This window comes from Xenia sp. Carnegie-2017, unplaced genomic scaffold (genome assembly GCF_021976095.1).
Source record: "Xenia sp. Carnegie-2017 unplaced genomic scaffold, XeniaSp_v1 HiC_scaffold_24, whole genome shotgun sequence".
NCBI classification, from domain to species: domain Eukaryota; kingdom Metazoa; phylum Cnidaria; class Anthozoa; order Malacalcyonacea; family Xeniidae; genus Xenia; species Xenia sp. Carnegie-2017.
The window spans coordinates 12,142,161-12,160,335 of NW_025813487.1; the positions used below are offsets into that span (position 1 = coordinate 12,142,161).

Consider the following 18,175-nt stretch of genomic DNA (forward strand, 5'->3'; position numbering starts at 1 on the left):
TAGCAGTAATTGCTATATAAATAATAGCTCAAAATTCAAAACTAGGAACCAAAATGGCGGAAATTGATCAGGTGATCAATATTGCCCAACCAACGTAAGCTAAACGGATAACAATAGATGTTCCAACTCTTACAAATAGAGGGCTCTGGTAGCTATACACTTCGTAAATATTGCTCACATCCGCATTTGAGTAAATAACGATATCAAAAAGAGTAGGAGCGGTTTCTGTGAAGTTGAATAAAGCAGATTAATGTAACAGCTGAAACGTGCGTGTGACATTGCGTGGGCAAGATATATTTAAAATTGCATAGACAAGGATATTGGTCTTTAGCGTAGCTATACACTTCGTTAATATTGCTCACATCCGCATTTGTGGTAGCTTTCGAATGAAAGGAGGAAGGTATTACACGCTTTCTCATAACATTGTTATTGAAACATTGTGAAAGCTGGAATACAATATGACCTTAATGACCATGAGATTCGATCTGTTAGCAGTACTAGTGGGAAGTATCTTTGCTTGTTTGATACAAGGTTAGTAGAACGTCTTGTTCGTCTCTTCTGATTATACATGTATTTAAATAAGACATTTAACGTAAACGACAACTTTTAAACAGACATTTACATCGATAAGTTTTGCTCACCCAATTTCAAAACATAATGAGAAATCATCTTCGATTAAAAAACAAGCTTTGGAGTAAGAAAACTATTGAAACTGCATTAGCATGAACTTTGCAATGTTATTTTGCCCAAAAATGGTTCACTACTTGAGTCAGTTGATTGAACCTTATATCAAAAGCAGTTGAGCACAACAATCACCATACGCAATCAAATTTCGTAAGTTCGACGTAAAGGCATTTCTTTCATTTTATTCGTAATCATCGATTTTGGCGATATGTAATGTCATTTAGTAGCCTTCAACAATCAGTTATTACACACTTATCCAAAAAAAACGCAATATTATCTCAAAATACTGTATTACTAGCAGTAATTGCTATATAAATACTAGCTCAAAATTCAAAACTAGGAACCAAAATGGCGGAAATTGATCAGGTGATCAATATTGCCCAATCAACGTAAGCTAAACGTATAACAATAGATGTTCCAACTCTTACAAATAGAGGGCTATGGTAGCTATACACTTCGTAAATATTGCTCACATCCGCATTTGAGTAAATAACGATATCAAAAAAGAGTAGGAGAGCGGTTTCTGTGTACTTGAATAAAGCAGATTAATGTAACAGCTGAAACGTGCGTGTGACATTGCGTGGGCAAGATACATTTAAAATTGCGTAGACAAGGATATTGGTCTTTAGCGTAGCTACACACTTCGTTAAAATTGCTCACATCCGCATTTGTGGTAGCTTTCGAATGAAAGGAGGAAGGTATTACACGCTTTCTCATAACATTGTTATTGAAACATTGTGAAAGCTGGAATACAATATGACCTTAATGACCATGAGATTCGATCTGTAGCAGTACTAGTGGGAAGTATCTTTGCTTGTTTGATACAAGGTTAGTAGAACGTCTTGTTCGTCTCTTCTGATTATACATGTATTTAAATAAGACATTTAACGTAAACGACAAGTTTTAAACAGACATTTACATCGATAAGTTTTGCTCACCATATTGTATTTTGATATGTTATATTCAGTGGCGTAGCTAGCGAAAATTATTTGGTCGGGCTCAGGAGGCGCCACCATGGTTGGCGCCGAGCGAGAAAATTTTCCGAATTTAGACTCCCTTGAACGTCGGAAACGGCTATCTTAGAAAGCAAATGCGTGATATTTATGCAGGAAATAGAACCATTTTGGTTAATTTAAATTGCCGAAGGATCTTATAGTAAAGCAGAGAAACAGTTCAAAAATAGTTGCAGATATGTGATTTATTTTCTCAACACCACATACATAAATAGATACCTATGTACATCTTGTAAAGAAACTTTGACAAAAGAACAGAAAAAGGCTCAGATTTGTCATCAACAACTATTAAAAGTTGTGATGCCGTTCATTGTCGTGCTGAAATGACAATCATCATTGCCTGCATTAAAAAGTTCCCGGAAAAATTCTTACATGCCATGGACGAAAGACATCATCAGCTTGCTATCAGCCATATATGAATACCTATTTGTATAAGAAAGCAAGTCTTCGTGGTTTTTTCAATGAACTTCTTTACTACCTCATCATGCAATGTGTTGGCGTCTTCTTTCTCTAACAGTATGTCTTTGTGAATGGAAATCCTGCAAAGAGAACTAAAACGTCCTTGGCTCATAGTATTTCTATGATAATTTTTTACCCTCTTCAAACAAGAAAATGACCTCTCAACTGAAGCACTTGTAATTGACAAAACCCCATTTATCTTTAACAGTGTTACAACTTCTGGAATACTAGATTGAAGATGGAACTGAAAAATATATTTCAATAGTTCATCGCATGAATCATGGTGAAAGTCGTTATCTCTGTAAATAAAACAAAGTTGGCTTACTAGCATTGGTATTTCAAACATATCACCATAAACTTCCTTTAGAAGATTTATCTTTTCTGAGGGCACTTCACCTTTCCACATCTTAAACACCCTAGGGTTAACAAGGTCTAAAAATCTAAAATGCTCCATATCCTGAAATCGCTCAGTCAGCATAGTCACAATTGTTTCAAGAATTTCAAAATACATTTGTTTGTAATGATGCCATTGGTCATACCTGGTTACTGGTGGTCCCACATTCTCAACAGCCAGGTCGTACACCTGACAATATTCTGTATCATTTCTCAGAGAAGCAACAAAGGCCTTGAATCTCTCAAACCTACTCATTCCATAATGAAAGTCAGTGTCCTTGTCTTGCAAGATAGAATAAAGTATGGATGACTTCTCAAGAATTCTCTGGAAAACATGTACCAAGAAACAAAACAAGAAGCCATTAAGGTAGCCAAGTAAACCAGTAGTCTTACTTAACGTTTCATCATCCCAACCTATTGGATAATCAGTAAGATTTTCAAATATGTCTATCAGTTTCTCATAGTTAGAATGCAAGACATTGATGACATGAGCCCTATAATACCATCTTGTGTCACCAGGACTAGGAAACTCAAGCCTATGGGATGATAGTAAAGCTTTTCTTTGGAGGAATTGCTAGTAAAGGTGCAGAAAGCACTAATATTAACAAAGAAAATCTTAACAGGTGAAATGGAGGATGCAGCTTGACATAATACTAGATTTAGTCTATGGGCAGCACAGTGAACAAATTGAGCATAAGGATAATCCTGCTGAACTTGAGCTTGAACACCATTGAGATGACCAGACATAACAGATGCACCATCATAAGTCTGTCCAATAAATTTCTCTTTCCCATTATTATATTGACTTAACTTACCCTTAACCACTGATGATATGGCAGTTGCAGTCCTATCACAACTAACATCAACAAACCCAAGCTGTCTTTCAATGACACTTTCCCCTTTGTCCATTCGAACAATTACACTCAATTGTTCTTTGGTAGAAACATCAGTTGCCTCATCAACCTGTATACTTAAGAAAGTGCAGCAATCTATTTCCTTTAAGATCTCATCCTCTATTATCTTATGAAGACAATCAATTAAATCATTCTGAATATCAGGAGAGACTCCAGTAAACCGCCCTCCCCCAGCAAGGTGGGTTTCAGCAAGCCTACCATGTAATTGCCTTTCAAAAACAGAATCCATCTTGGCAAAACTTTCAAGTAGCTCTCTATAATATCCTCTATTCATGCTGCTACTAGATTCATCATGCCCCCTAAATGCAAGCTCTTGCCTAGACAAGTATAAAACAGCTTCTGTTATGGTTTTCAACATTTCCCTGTTTGCCTTACCTCCTCGTTATGACGCTGAATCTCTTCACGTCTAGCTTGTGACATGAGACAGTCGACACGAGGCTGAAAACCTTAGGTCTTCCAGGTCTTGTAAGCACCCATGTGCGATTTTGCCTTCTCATGCTTCTTACAATCGGATAGGAAATTCTTCATGTTTTTGAATCTCGTCTGCGTCCATGAAGATGACGATCCAGGGAAAAACAAAAGACAAGGCCAACAGAACAATGCATTCTTTTCTGAGCTACCACAAAGCCAATCTTTCTTCGAGTACCAACTTTCCTGAAAGCTTCTATTGCCTGTAGTCGCTTGTAAATTTGGAATTGGCCGCTGCTTTACGAGTATATTTTGCTCGCCTGATTGTCAAACAGAAATGGTTTCTTTTGTAGTTCACCTATTATATCGATTTCATTAGCCGAAGCCATTGTAATGTAAGTTATCACGATTTCCGAACGTATACTTCGAAAGCTCAAAATCCAAGTCACGCTTTTTGAAAATGAGACCGACTAGATGTTGTTAAACGTTTGAGCACAGAATAGATATATACAGAAGCGCCACTCGATGTCGGAACCTTTGATGTTCGTGTCCGCAGCATCCGGGGAACTTTACACGGCAGCCATGTTTCCAGCCAGATAAATGCAGCCAGATCGCAATATAATATATAGTTCTACGGATGGGTTTTGGCAAATAAACCCAAATATTTCTATAGATTGGTCATTTTTTTAATATTTTTTTGTGTGGATACAGTTAACACATCAAGCTCTCAACAATTTATCATTAATTCGACGTCCGTTTTGATAAATGAGGGTTTATTCGGAATATTTACAAAGTAGATATGTATCTGACGAGATGCGTACTCGGTATATGGTTTGTCGTCAGTTTTAATTTTATCATATAAGAATTCTGCAGAGAATCTTGAAGACATTTGTTCTAACATTTGAAATCTCGGTCGTGGCTGAAACAAGTGACAAATCAAATTATCCTCCAGTTAGTTTATATATTTCAAACAACGTTTGGCAGGACATTCGAATCACCAAAATTGTCTACCCAGGTGTTTTAAACTATCAGAAGCGATGCTGCATGGCCACTATGAAAGTCATCTGATGCCAAAATATTTTGTATTCATCACAGTTGTGACTTGTGAAGCTTGAATGACTATTTGAGCAAGTTGGAACATAAGCAGCAGCATGTTGGCCTCCACCAATAAAGTGCTTGAATAGCAATTTGTAAAACATATACTGCCATATGGTCCACATGACTTAACTTTGTTATTTCTGCCTTTTTAAACTCAATCAGGAGATTATTTATATATTTGACATGGATGCTTATTGATGATGTGAGAAGTGAACATAAAAAAGCTTCCTGAATGCTTTTGTGAATTGGATTCGTGTTGGCTTGGCACAGTTTCCCCCTGTCAAATGTTTTAAAAAAAGTTTTCTGGTGTATCTGTGTTTCACCTTTTGGTAAACATTTTACTGTGTAAAGTATTACGATTGCATTAAGAGTAACTATAACTGGTTTTTGTCAGAATAAGTTCTGTTTGTGACATGATTACTTACAATAAAAATTTTAATTTACTGAATGAAGTTTATGGATTTTAGCAAAAATTAAATTTTCGAGCCCTTTGTTGCAATACTTTCTCTCTGCTGGTTGATCAATGCGGTGAATCAAACATAATTCTAATCATTTTTCACATGCAATTGTTGGTCACAACTCACAAGTGAAGTTTAACCAAAGAGGTAAGCTGTAGGAGCTTGACAATATGTTTGACATAATGGTAAAGTTGTTAATTTAATTGTAACAATTTATCAATAACTTCATTCTTTAAAAAATTGTAATTTCATATATTGTTTATTAAAAATAAGACAACAAAAAACATCTTTATTTGTAAGTTAATACAAATTTGACAGACATGATAGCCACAGGAACTCAATATACAATTACAAATAAAAACAATCAATTACAATTATGCAGACAAGCTACATTGCAAATAAAAAGCCCCGATTCAAGAATCAAATATAAATTAGTTTAGTCCAAATTTTATACCAATAACGTCTTCATCTGAAGAACGTTCTTTACGCACAGTAGGTCGTTTTATCGCTTCTATCAAATCCGTTGACAATTCTAATAGGAAACTCTTTACTAGAAAATACAGAAATGGAATCACACTAAATATATTTATTACTTTTGTCCTAAATTATAAATTCTTAGGGCAACTGCCGTTCAATATAAGAGACGTTCTAAACATGGATCTCGCATACAATTCAAGGCAAGAAACTATAAAACCCGTAAAATTATATTTGAAGAACGTATTTTACAACAAAACTGTTTCTCACCTCATATGCTTGGTATCCTATCCGATGGCATTAAAAATTTTGTCCATAAGTGAATTTAAATTCGTCAAATTTTCGAAAAACAACTCTTCATAATATTAATCTATATACATTCTGGCCAGTTTATCTGGCTGGAGTAATGGCGGACGCAAAAGATGCGCACTTAAGACTGGGTACAAGTAGGGGACAGATTTTTCGCTGAGTGGCGCTTCTGTATATATCTATTCTGTGGTTTGAGTGTGTTCACAGCTACTCTCAACCAATCAGATTAGAGATATTCCCACTACAGATTTTACTACTTGGTCGGGCTGAATTTTCAGAGCCCGACTAGATGTTGCGAAACAGCGCATTTGAGTTTGCTCGGTTGTTGTCAACCAATCAGATTGCAGATAATTCCACTATAGATTTTACTACTTCGTGGGGGCTGAATTTTCAGAGCCCGACTAAACTGCGTAATGCCTGGCACTAGAAATGAACTTGTCATTGTTGCTAAGTAACGCTTAAAAATATGATAATTTTGCTAATAACGACGCAATTTGACAAATATTACACTAATAGACTGTGGATTATTCCAAAAAGAGTCGCAGAATTTAAAATTTCCGCAACTCCAATTTTAAAGAAAACAAATTTTTCATTTATGAGAAAATATTTGGTCGGGCTAGGCCCGACCAGCCAGACCGCTAGCTACGCCACTGATTCCCATAAAAGTTAACTGAGTTGTATGTTAGAAACTATTATTGGATTGTTTTGCGCAATTATCAGCATGGTGGTCAATTTCAAATGATTTTGAAGTGTTAACAAACGTTCTTAAATAGATTGCTCATTTTCCACCACCCCCCTCCTTTCCTTCACCCGGCATTGTGAAAAAAGAGGAGTCTGGTGTTAAAACCATTTCTAAATTGTAAACGAACAGTAAGCACTCCGTTCTCTTCAAACTTTGCACTTCGCATTTTCATACATGCATGCTGCGTCCGTACGTCAAACTCGATATCGAATTACACCCAATATGAGAGAGTTGAATACTCTGTTCAGGGTGCACCACAACGAAGTACATGATATTTTCGGATAATTCGGTAGTAAGGTGTGGTTGATTGCTGAAATTTTACAAGTGTATTATGTTTACCTCAAAAAAGTAGACTTGCGGTCTCCGCACGACTCATGCATCTATATGTTTGGACTGGATGAATCATAATAAACAATGTATTTCTTGATAAATGCAAAAATCATGTTGTTTGCGCTTATAATCCGAACTGTCGGTTTTGCCGAATTTTTATTATAAGTAAACGTATGCTTTCATGGATATGAGTGATTAAAAGTCCCTCAAACAGAGGGAAGTTTAATAAAAGTCCGTTGGCGCTGTCTGAGGGACTTTTAGCTACTAAATCTCTCATGGCGTAAGGGAACATTTAATAACTAATATTCCTTTAAAACAGTGGTTACTTTGTATCCACATGGTTGCTGAGGGAATAGTCAATGCATTAGACTGTTCAGTTTGACAATAGTTTCATCAAATTTTGAGCTAACTTATTTGAATATTGCAACCAATTTAATTGATGGTGTTTAAAGCGCACACTGTTCATGAATAAAGAAATCCCCATCAAGCTATTTGATTTTGAATTCCGTTTTTTAATTGGTTCGGGGAACCTGTGAATGAATTTGCTTTGCAAATATATATTGTATTTCATTGTTGAAGTTATTGATGGTTTATCACTGACTTTCCCAAGTAAGTGACAAGAAAGTTTCTGACGCGATGGAAAGATGATTTCTGTTACCGCTCAAAGACATAAATTTGAGGCACTAAGGCTTGTAATAACGCAAGTTTGGCGATTTTGAGCAATAGGACAAAAGATTTTCTCGTGTCTGAATCCGAAAAATTAACAATGTAACAACAGTCGAGCAAGAGGAATTTTGACTTGGTAAACTTGCCCTCGAAGTATTGTGTTTTTAAAGGACTTGCCGAAGACATCAATTTCTGAAATTTTCTACATGACAAAAATAAATGTGAAAACATGCGTATTTTTTTATTATTGATGAGGGATATTTAGTCTAAACATCCCTAATGAATATATTGATGAGGGCATTTTGAATTAGCTTTGCATTTGGAGCTTGGTAGCCATTGCGAACATAAATCATTATTCGCTTGGCAAATAATGCAAGAAACTTGATACACCGTGCTGGTATTTAGTCCAGTTCATGACTTATACTAATTATATATCTCTGGACGATGTGAGGAAGGCAGTAAAAGCTCTTGACGAAATGCGAAAGACGGTTAGGTTGTCAATTTATCATATATATATATAATTTCATAAGCATATAAATGGATTATACTTTTGAACTATGATCACCGATCTACCTTATTTTGGTGGTTGATTTTGTAATGTTAGTTATGCTACTGAACTTCCTCAACCACTGCTCATCTGAACCTTTTAGATTTTTCGTAGTTTTAACGGATGATAATGAAATGAAAACGAAACCTCATTTTCAAAAGAAAGTTGCAGGCTATACTTTGTACCCTGTATCACTTGATCTAATTGAATACTCCTACCCATCTATTACTTAATCACAATATTTGACTGACTATTTCGTTCGTTTGATTTCCTAACGAGCATTATTTTTTATCATATTGATATTTACGAGGATTTTTCTAGGTGCGACTGGATTTTTCATAAAACATGTTGATACTGGAAAGTGTATTTATGACGTTGGAAAAATTTTGTTAACATATCAACATGGAAGTCGACTTTCTAGAGAAAGAAGCCAGCGTTTTGTGGAAATTTCAGACAATTGTTTTGATCAAGCATCTCAGTTGAACTTTCGAGACACTGGCGCAATATTGAAAATAAATATATACCAGGTTGCCTTCAAGCCGTGGACAGATGGGTAAATATTGAGGGTACTCTTCATTTGTTAGTTATTCACTCTGATAAGCAAAACATTATTGGCGATCTTTGTTCTGACAACAACGCTGTAACCCAAACCTCTTGGGGAGGATTAGCACTTAAGTTTTGGAGAACAAACCAATTGCTATGTTTAGTACCTGCTACATCTAATGAATTTAAAAACAAGTATGGAGTTGATCCGTATTTGAAAACAACAGATTGTAATGAAGGAACAGAAAAACGATTTCATTTTGGTAAGTTTTTTTATTTAACTTGATATGTAGAAGCATATCATAGTTATGATATTGTGTTTCTGCTTTATGTGTTATTAATACAGAAAGTGAAGTCTGATGTAATTCATAATTTAAAAATTGTCGTAAAAATAGCTACTGAATGGTCAAATTAATGACATATAGTTCTTAAATGAACTGCTAAAACCAGAACACAAAAGTGAAAGTGATCTCTAAGAATTATGTGTTTTAGCTGACATGTTAGGAATTTCTAAGAGAGGAGGAGTTTCATTTATTCAGGCCTCGTTTACATTATACCGGATTGTATCGTTGCAGGTTGAATATTCTTTGTATTAAAAGGCAGTGAAATTGTTCAACGTCAGAAACACAATCAAATAGACTAAATCTATCAGCTTAATAAGCTTTTACTCCAAACAGTTAACCCTTTAAAGCAAATGAAGATATCGTGATAAGCGAATCCGGTATTGTGTAAACGCAGCATCATTTGATCTGTATATTAAATTTATTTAGTTTAACGTAACTATTTAATTCATCTAATTTAATTTAATTAGTTTAATTATTCTATATTTATCCATTTTATTAATTTAATGTAATTTATCTTTGTTTTGTATTTCATCTACTAATTTAGAGATGACGTTAGCTTTTTCTTACCATTATATACATCGTGTTACTTTATGTTCTCATTTAGCAAAGCTTGACACCTGATGATTTCAGCTTTAAAAACACTCCTCCTTGAATTGTTTGATTTGTGTTCTGGTTTTAAACAGTTCTTTTAAGAACTATTACGTTAGTATTTTGACCATTCACTGTGAAATTTTTATAGCACGACCAAACGTGCAAGCTTGGTACCATAATAACATGCTGGGAATATTTTTAACTGTGATAGAAACGGTGGATTTTCGTTTTTCACGTTAGCTCTATTTAGAGAGTCATCGTGTATTACAATTAGACAATACATTACTACGCTCAACCGAGGACATTGTATTTGAAACATTGTTTCACTTGTCGTAGCTTGTATTTCAATGGATATTTGAAACAGCGTTTGAACAACAAGAGTAACTAATACATGGAAATATAAGCTCTAGGTCTAGTTATATTTGATCATGGAAAAGAACATACTTGTTTGAGGACTGTTGCTATGGGATGTATAGTTAGACATGGAAAATGGAGATGGAGAATAATGTTTTTTAGCTTTTACGGATTTTACAGATAAACGCGTGCCGATAGTTTTTTTTTACTATAGGGTCAGTGGCATGTACTGGACAAAAGATAGCGAACGCTAGTTGTTCTAGTAATCAATATATGGTAATAAAAGTGGCTGAATATCGTGGATTGAGTAACGGAAGCTCTTGTGGCTCAAGTTATGATTACAGTTGTAGTTTTAATGTCACATGCGACCTTAAAAATTATTGTGATGGTGAAACAGAATGTACGATAACTGTTGATGATAATCATTTTCCTTCGAATATTTGTCCTGGTTTGGAGAAATATCTTTACTTTGAATATCAATGTAACGACACAAGTATGCCATACAGAAAAATTGGTCATCGTAAGTATTATAAAAGATTTTCAAATTTTGCTTTCTAATTTCCTTTCACCGTATGGCAAATATTTTTACACTATGTACATAATCAACTTTGAAAATTTTTGAAATTTTTATTGATTTTTGATTGAATTTTTGAGACTTTTATTGATATGATTTTAACCAGGAGCCATTCCTGTGAGCTCGAAAAAAACATTATAATTTATGCGACAGTATAAATTGAGTTGACGTATGTGTGGCACGCTCCTTTAATATTGCATACACCGATACAACAAGTATTGCATTGCCTCATTTTCTTACTCGTATCCCAAAAAAACGATAGATAGCCAAACACGCAAGCTCCATGTACGTGTCATTATAAACTTCATCTTCGCCTCCATTTATAAAGCAGAACATCATTTCATTTTATATTTCCTCTACATGGTCAACATCACGTTTGGGAGTGTTTTCTTTGGATATCACGATACGAATTGCTGTGAAATTTATTATTATGATTTTGTAGTACCTGATGGTCCTCCTTTGAATGTCACAATGTACGCAATCGGCAATACATCATTGTTTGTCACGTGGAAGCCACCTGATGTAACCAAAAGGAACGGAAAGATAGTCAGTTACACTGTTTGTGTTAAACAATGTGGTGGTGTCACGTGCTCAAAAAACTATACTACTGAGGAACAACATTTGGAAATAAATCATTTAAAACCAGCGACAAAATACTGTGTGCGCGTTTTAGCGTCTACAAAAGTGGGTCCTGGAATTTACAGCAAATTGAAGTTTGCGTTCTCAAACGGACGTGAGTTATTAATCAAAATAAAAATAAGCACTTATAAGGTAATATATTATTTTTTCATCTTTAATTTTAGTTGCACCGGAACAGCCCAGAATTCAGACAGCGTATTCACTGACTTATTTGTTGCGAATCCCCTCAATGAAATATCAGTAAGTACTTTCAAAAACTCTTCTCCCGGCCATAAATAAAAATAGTTACAAGATCCTTTGAGCATTGACTTGGTGTGAACAATTTTTCTGTTGTGACGTGTGGCGGAAGGGGGAAGTCTATTTCGACTCAGAATGCGTTCCCGAGATCTAAAACTTTATAAACGAGGTCTTGATTAAGGCCCAAGCCGAAATTTTTTTAATGAAGCAGCTCTAAATCACCATTTCTTTACGAGATGAAGTAGTAAAACTGCAGTATTTCAAAAGCGTTTTTCCAACCTAAAATCAAACTTTGACACCCCATATTCACTTCTGCACCCCATATAAATAGAAGGGTCATTTATAGCCTATGCTGAAAATGCTTTAGAGTTTCAACGTACTTCACTTCAAAAATCACATCATGCGTAGAAACAAGACATTTTCTCGCATGTCAAAAAAAGTGTTCTGTTCTGGTGAATATATGAATTGAGATCTTATTAGAAATTGCTGTTGCTATTCATCACCATCTCATCTTGTAGTAATGTCGATCATTTGGTTTATACTCTTTTACTGTCCCGTGCGTATATATTTTTTCTATGGAAGCTTTAAGTGCAAAACTCAGACTCTTTGAAGGCTTTCCTCAAGAACTCTAGGAGTGGTGCTGTATTGCTGGCTTACGTAACCCAGCCTTGTGAAATAGGTTCCAAAAGCCTGCCACACATTCTTTGCCGGCATATTACGTCTGTTACTGGATTTGAAGATACAGCTATATGCAATAAGAGTTGCGATATACGTCAAACATTTAGGAAACCAATCAGATGTAATTTCTCACCAGGTGGTAGTTTTTTTAACTACCTCAGATCTTTCATAAAGTCAAATCATCAAATATGAACATCTGCTTTTACCTATCACGGTGTGAATAGCCACACATTGAGCAATTTGCTAAACCCTGTTGTTTTTTAATATCTGAGGCTATTGACTGCATTTGTAATAGCATTTTTATTTTGTTAAGCTCAGAGTGTTCGCAAACTTGTTCAATCCTATTTTTCAAGTTTCAATTATAGGTTCAGTAACTCATAAAGACAATATTATGTCAAATTGTTGTAGTATGTGATGTATTACAAAGTTGTGTTTTGTTTCTTTTTCTAACATGATTTTTATCAGACAAAACTTAAAATTAGTTTGTCAACAGCGAAGATACTTGGATACCGAGCATACAAGAATCATTTGAAAGTTTGTCGTCGTTAACTTGTTATAGACTAAATTGTTGCCAAACAAATTAATGCAAATGCGATTTCAAGCAAAGAATTGGATGTACATTGTTGTGAAAAGAATTCCCTCTGGAAAAACTGTCAAATCAAATTACTACTAAAATACAGCTTTACTGCTAAAGTCAAAGTCATACTTCAAAATTTAATACACGATATATTTGAACGTTACTTCACTCTTGGCATTTACGTCAAAAATTAAACTTCTCTGCGAAAGAAGCCCAACATTTTATTTCAGTTTTTTCACTTTAAATGAAAATAAGTCTGTGCATTGCACTTATAAAAATTCCTCATACTTCTCATAGTTTGGCATTCATATTTATACTCCTAGTTTGACGTACATAATGGTGACTTGCCAAGCGTTCGCTTTTTAACGAAACATAGCTCTCATTTAATGTTTGTAATTATTACAAAACTTAAAGGTATCATCTGCAGTTTTGGCAAAGATTCGTACAACCAATTGTAATTTTGCGTTTTAAGATAAGCAATATATTATTTGCACATTCTTTTTTTCATTTACAGATATTTTTATGTGGTAGCAATGGAGCATGACAAAAAAGAAAGTCGGTTGCCTTCAGAATTCAAAAATGATGACTTAGTGAGTTACTCTGAGGCCATATCATCCGCACAACCAAAGCCTTATATTGCTGCAGTAATTTTTCCCATTAGAAAAAACACGTCATTGTTCACACTCGGTGATGTTGCAAACACAGTTGTTATAAGAAGACGCCGCTCTGATGGTAGAAAACACCAAAATGGCCCTCTGAAGCCAGGCACTAGTTACAAAATTTTCCAGCGAGTTTTCGTAGATGATCAGGTAAACAGTGAGATCAATCTTTGTCAAATTTTACGTGCAATGTTATCAGCATTTTTTTTAATTCATTATAAGTATTTACTTCGTTTCAGGTTTCTTTTTATTCTACTGACTGGAGCCCTCCTGCAAAAACACTAGAAAACGCAGGTATAGGGCTTTTTGTTAAACTCACTGTAACGGGCCATTCAATTGTCTATATACCTCTGCTCATGTGACATAAACGATTTTAACAATTACGCAATTCTTGTGGAATACTTATATGGCAACCATTTGTAAAGTAGATCACAGCTGTGTTTTGTGCATTGCTTTGTTTAATGTCTGTCAATTTGTTTTCACTTGTCTTACTTATGTGTCATTCATGTATTTACTTGTCTTGTACTTAATTTTATGTCATTCATGCCTTCAATTCTCTTGTTTTTAGTATTATATCAATTATGTCTTGGGAAGATAACATTGGTTTTGGTCTGAATAATTCTTGACATCATGCTCTGTTTTGTTATTCTTATGTCATTTGTAATCACTTGTCTTATGTTATTTATTTCTTATTTGTTTTATAAAACCTTAAACTTTGAAATTGACTTTTTATTACGTTCCACTGGTGATAAGTCTTTTTGTCCTAAATTTTTTACTTTAATAACGGCGCCTCTATGTTTTTCCACTGTTTTAGACATCCCAGCCACGACAAAATGGTACATCATTTTGGTTGCCGTCATTTCAGGAATCATTCTCATCATTGTTTTGTGTTCAATTATTCTACTTTATCGTCGACGTTTTGTATTGAACAACAAAAATAAACAAAATGAACAACTTCAGTCCCCTGGAATAGAGAGCACAGACGTAAGCAATGGAGCCTATGAAGAAATGAAGTTATCTGACATATCTAAAAGAAACGATAATGAGGCTTTGACAGACCGTGATGACTTAAATTATCAAAAATTAGACGTACCAAAAATGGACAGGGAAGAAAATTATCAGTCTTTAATGGATATGCCTTACGTCAATATCAAAGATAAAACGTATCAAGACTGAAGAAAGTTCACATATGTACCATTTCTCATGTAATGAATGAAAAATAATAAAAGTGAACTTTTATATGGCATGTAACTTATGTTAAGTGTCAAAGACATGTATCACCAGCTTTAAAATTAGCGAAGGTCTCATGTTTCCACTGTTCTAAAAAGCCTTCTTTTCGCTATGCTAACTGCACAAATTGCTCTCTTTTTTTGAATCTCTTCACTATTTATAGAAGCGATAGAGTTCATGAACAATCAGCTTTGTCAAACATGAATTAAGAAATGATAATGAGTCATTAACAGTAACTGCTAATGCAAGGTATTAAGAAATGAATACAGAAGATGATTATCAATCTTTAATGGAGGATGATAACGATTTGTCTTATGCAAGTGTGAAAAAAATTGATGACAATAAATGGTGAAATGCATTAGATAGATACACTATCAACAATAAATGAGATGAGGAAGGAAAGTGAAATGACAAAGAATGGATTAACATGAGAGAATTTTTTAGTTTATAGTGTATCAAAAACAATGATTTTTGCTAATTCGTTTACGATATTCATTCTATGGTGTGAAGCTCAACAGAATCTGAGGAATTTATTAATTACATATGTAATGAAGATGTATTAAAAGATGCTTTTAAAAGAACAAGAAAAAAACTTTCTAACTAAGGCTTGCTCATACACAAAGCATTAAAAAGAATGGTTGGACCCGGGAGTATCGTTATTCATTAGATGTCTGTTGATATAGATCGTCCAGATTAATAAAGTCATGAGAAGGACTGTTGGTGTTGGTTTTGACTGACGTTTAAAACCTTAGCGATGAAGGCGACTACCGCTAAGGTTGTCAAAACGTCAGTCAACATCAACACCAACAGTCCTTCTCATGACTTTCCTTGCCTAGACGATCTACATCTAAAAACACAGCTACGTATACACTTTTCATATGCTTACCGGATTTTTCAATACTTCTACAAAACAATATGTTATTTGCGTATATTAAAATTAGCTAGAGTCTATTATATGCCACATTAAGCAGCGTAGCCTGCTTGACTTTTTTACTTTCGCTTTGTGAATATATTATTGTTCACTGAACGTGAGAACAATGTAATTTATAGTTTAGTACAATTTATAACATGCATACCTACATAAATTAATATGAGTTCCCCAAATATCAATTCTGTTATAGCCTTGATTTCTAATCGAAGGAAATGAGACCTTTAGCAATTTAGGGGCTCCAGTCGTCTTTACAGAATCCAACACAACAACCCTCTGGCCTAAAAAATTATGACGAAGAAGGTTCTGAAGAAAACAGACATAACTGTATTGAAAGATTTCAGCATTCTAAAGTTTTTTGAATCTTACTGCATGAGAACTGTTTTGACTCAGAGCACAGTTTAAATTTGTACAGCCTAGCTCCATAATAAAACCTAATAGACCAGGCTGTCTTGTGGGAGAAGACACAGTAAGAGACTAATCGGGGACATACCAGAACAAAAAGGACCTTGCCACGCCAAACTGTTAATGGTGAACTATTAATTTCACGATTTAATAAATGTGTAGTACCTCCTGGACTTATAAAACCTCATTCCTACGTGGGAATAGACGATTGCAAACATGAAGATAATCAGCAATTTCATTTTGGTTAGTACGAATTTTTACACAGTTCGCATATATTGTTAAAATACAACTAAGCGCCTGTAATTAGCGTTCATGTAAACATATATATGCTTTTTGTTGGTGACATTTATTTATACATTTATTTTATAGTTTACCAGTTGATGTTTGCAAGCTCCCGTGAATGGTATGAAATTGTGTAGTTTTGCAGGTTCACTTAAAGTCACGGTAAACTTTTTCATTTCTTTTTTTCAGGTACCCTTTGAATTTATCTTAAAACATGCGAACTTACATGAAGTACAGCATGTCATTGGGTCCATTACTCACTGTGGGTACGGTGGATACCAAATCATTCCAACTAACGTAGAAAAATTTTAAAAGCTTTACTTCCTGTTTTGTAGTTATGAATGTGGGATGCTCTGGAACACGCATTATTCATTTTTCTGAATCCATTATAATTCAAAAAGAGTCTGAATGTCACAATGTGTTGAATTGCTGAGAAATTCTTTAAAAAGTGCTTAAAAAATCGAGACAATAAAATACAACTTTATTAATGTTTTTGTGATTTCAACCTTTTTGTCTACTTTTGTGTCCTCCTTTGTGTCTTTCTTTTTTTCTACGATTTGCCAACTTTTTTGTCTGCATTTGTGTGTCTCTTTTTGTCTGCCTTTGTGTCCATCATTTTGTTTATCTGTTTTTCTACCATATTGTCTGCTTTTGTGCCTGCTTTTAAGTATACCTTTATTAGTTTTTTGTTGAACTCTTTATTTACCTTTGTGTCTACTTTTGTTTCTACTTTCGTGTCTTTTATTTTATCAACCTTTTTCTCCACCAATGTGTCTACATTTATGTTTATCTGTTTGTTCTTCCTTTGCGTCTTTGTCATTTTCTCTTTGATCGAGGTGGTTTGTAAATTGCGATCTCATTAATTAATCATCTAGATGAGTACCTCATAATAATAATGAATGTCTGTATAATTTCGCACACCCATCATCTTTCCTTTGTTTTTGTTTTTTGAAAGTCTTCTCAATGTATTCAGGTTCTTGTAAAACTGGTTGAACTCATCAATGTTCAGTTGCCGTTCAAAACATGTATCGCTATTTCACAACAATTATCCAACACTTATCCAACACTTTTACACACATTTTGAGACAATTGTATTTATTTAGCTGCGCCTTCGATATGTTTAAAAACTTTGTTGACATGATCAAGAGCCTCTCAAACAGGCTTTCACAGCTTTAAAATATCTTTTAAGTACAGGTTTTTTAAACAATTTGTCAAGCAGACTTAAGCAGTAAACATAAATGGTGGCAGCCTGAAGAACTCAGGCTTCTTAAACTTGCCCCCACTTTCGACACCCTTGTGTTAATATCAAATACGTTGATCAAAAGGGTATTTAATTCACACAGACTGATGTTTACTAATTTGAACTTGCAACTGCAAGTTTCAAAATGAACACAATCGTCACAAAATGACTACACCCACGTGATTTTCCCTACACTATGCTTGACACTGCTAGAACATAGCACTTGTAGAACACTTCTAAACTGAGTGGATACTCGCTATGAATTATGGTAAAAGTAGAATACGATTTTAAATCTACTTTGTAAAGAGCAATGATATTTACTAATATTCATCTTTACAAATAATATTTAGAGGTTTGTGTTCGCGATACCAACAGTGCTGCCATGTTTATCGTCTCCAA

General features: G+C 34.5%; 2 protein-coding genes and 2 long non-coding RNA genes across 6 annotated transcripts; 1 reads left to right on the forward strand and 3 right to left on the reverse strand.

Moving 5' to 3' along the window:
• Nucleotides 1-251: 251 nt before the first annotated feature.
• Nucleotides 252-15,502, forward strand: LOC124450445 (tyrosine-protein phosphatase Lar-like). Of its 3 annotated transcripts, none has more exons than XM_047001133.1 (8): nt 252-531; nt 8,817-9,301; nt 10,542-10,847; nt 11,344-11,634; nt 11,705-11,780; nt 13,547-13,841; nt 13,931-13,985; nt 14,506-15,502. In XM_047001133.1, exons 3-8 carry the CDS (start codon nt 10,601-10,603, stop codon nt 14,865-14,867), a joined length of 1,326 nt encoding a protein of 441 aa, XP_046857089.1. In that variant the 5' UTR covers nt 252-531; nt 8,817-9,301; nt 10,542-10,600; the 3' UTR covers nt 14,868-15,502. The 3 variants fall into 3 exon arrangements, with proteins under 3 accessions (XP_046857089.1, XP_046857090.1, XP_046857088.1); XM_047001134.1 differs by lacking the exon at nt 252-531 and adding an exon at nt 1,005-1,512 and having other exon boundaries at nt 13,547-13,836; nt 13,929-13,985; XM_047001132.1 differs by lacking the exon at nt 252-531 and adding an exon at nt 1,007-1,512.
• LOC124450456 (zinc finger MYM-type protein 1-like) lies at nt 2,974-4,344 on the reverse strand. The gene is made up of 2 exons (XM_047001152.1): nt 3,839-4,344; nt 2,974-3,512 (listed from the first exon to the last, which is right to left on the reverse strand). Exons 1-2 carry the CDS (start codon nt 3,881-3,883, stop codon nt 3,000-3,002), a joined length of 558 nt encoding a protein of 185 aa, XP_046857108.1. The 5' UTR covers nt 3,884-4,344; the 3' UTR covers nt 2,974-2,999.
• Nucleotides 5,683-6,344, reverse strand: LOC124450484. Its single transcript, XR_006950000.1, has 2 exons — nt 6,172-6,344; nt 5,683-5,977 (listed from the first exon to the last, which is right to left on the reverse strand). It is a non-coding gene; the product is annotated as an uncharacterized LOC124450484 (long non-coding RNA).
• Nucleotides 15,503-15,877: 375 nt separating the features above from the next.
• Nucleotides 15,878-17,905, reverse strand: LOC124450500. Its single transcript, XR_006950017.1, has 2 exons — nt 17,043-17,905; nt 15,878-16,130 (listed from the first exon to the last, which is right to left on the reverse strand). It is a non-coding gene; the product is annotated as an uncharacterized LOC124450500 (long non-coding RNA).
• Nucleotides 17,906-18,175: the final 270 nt, after the last annotated feature.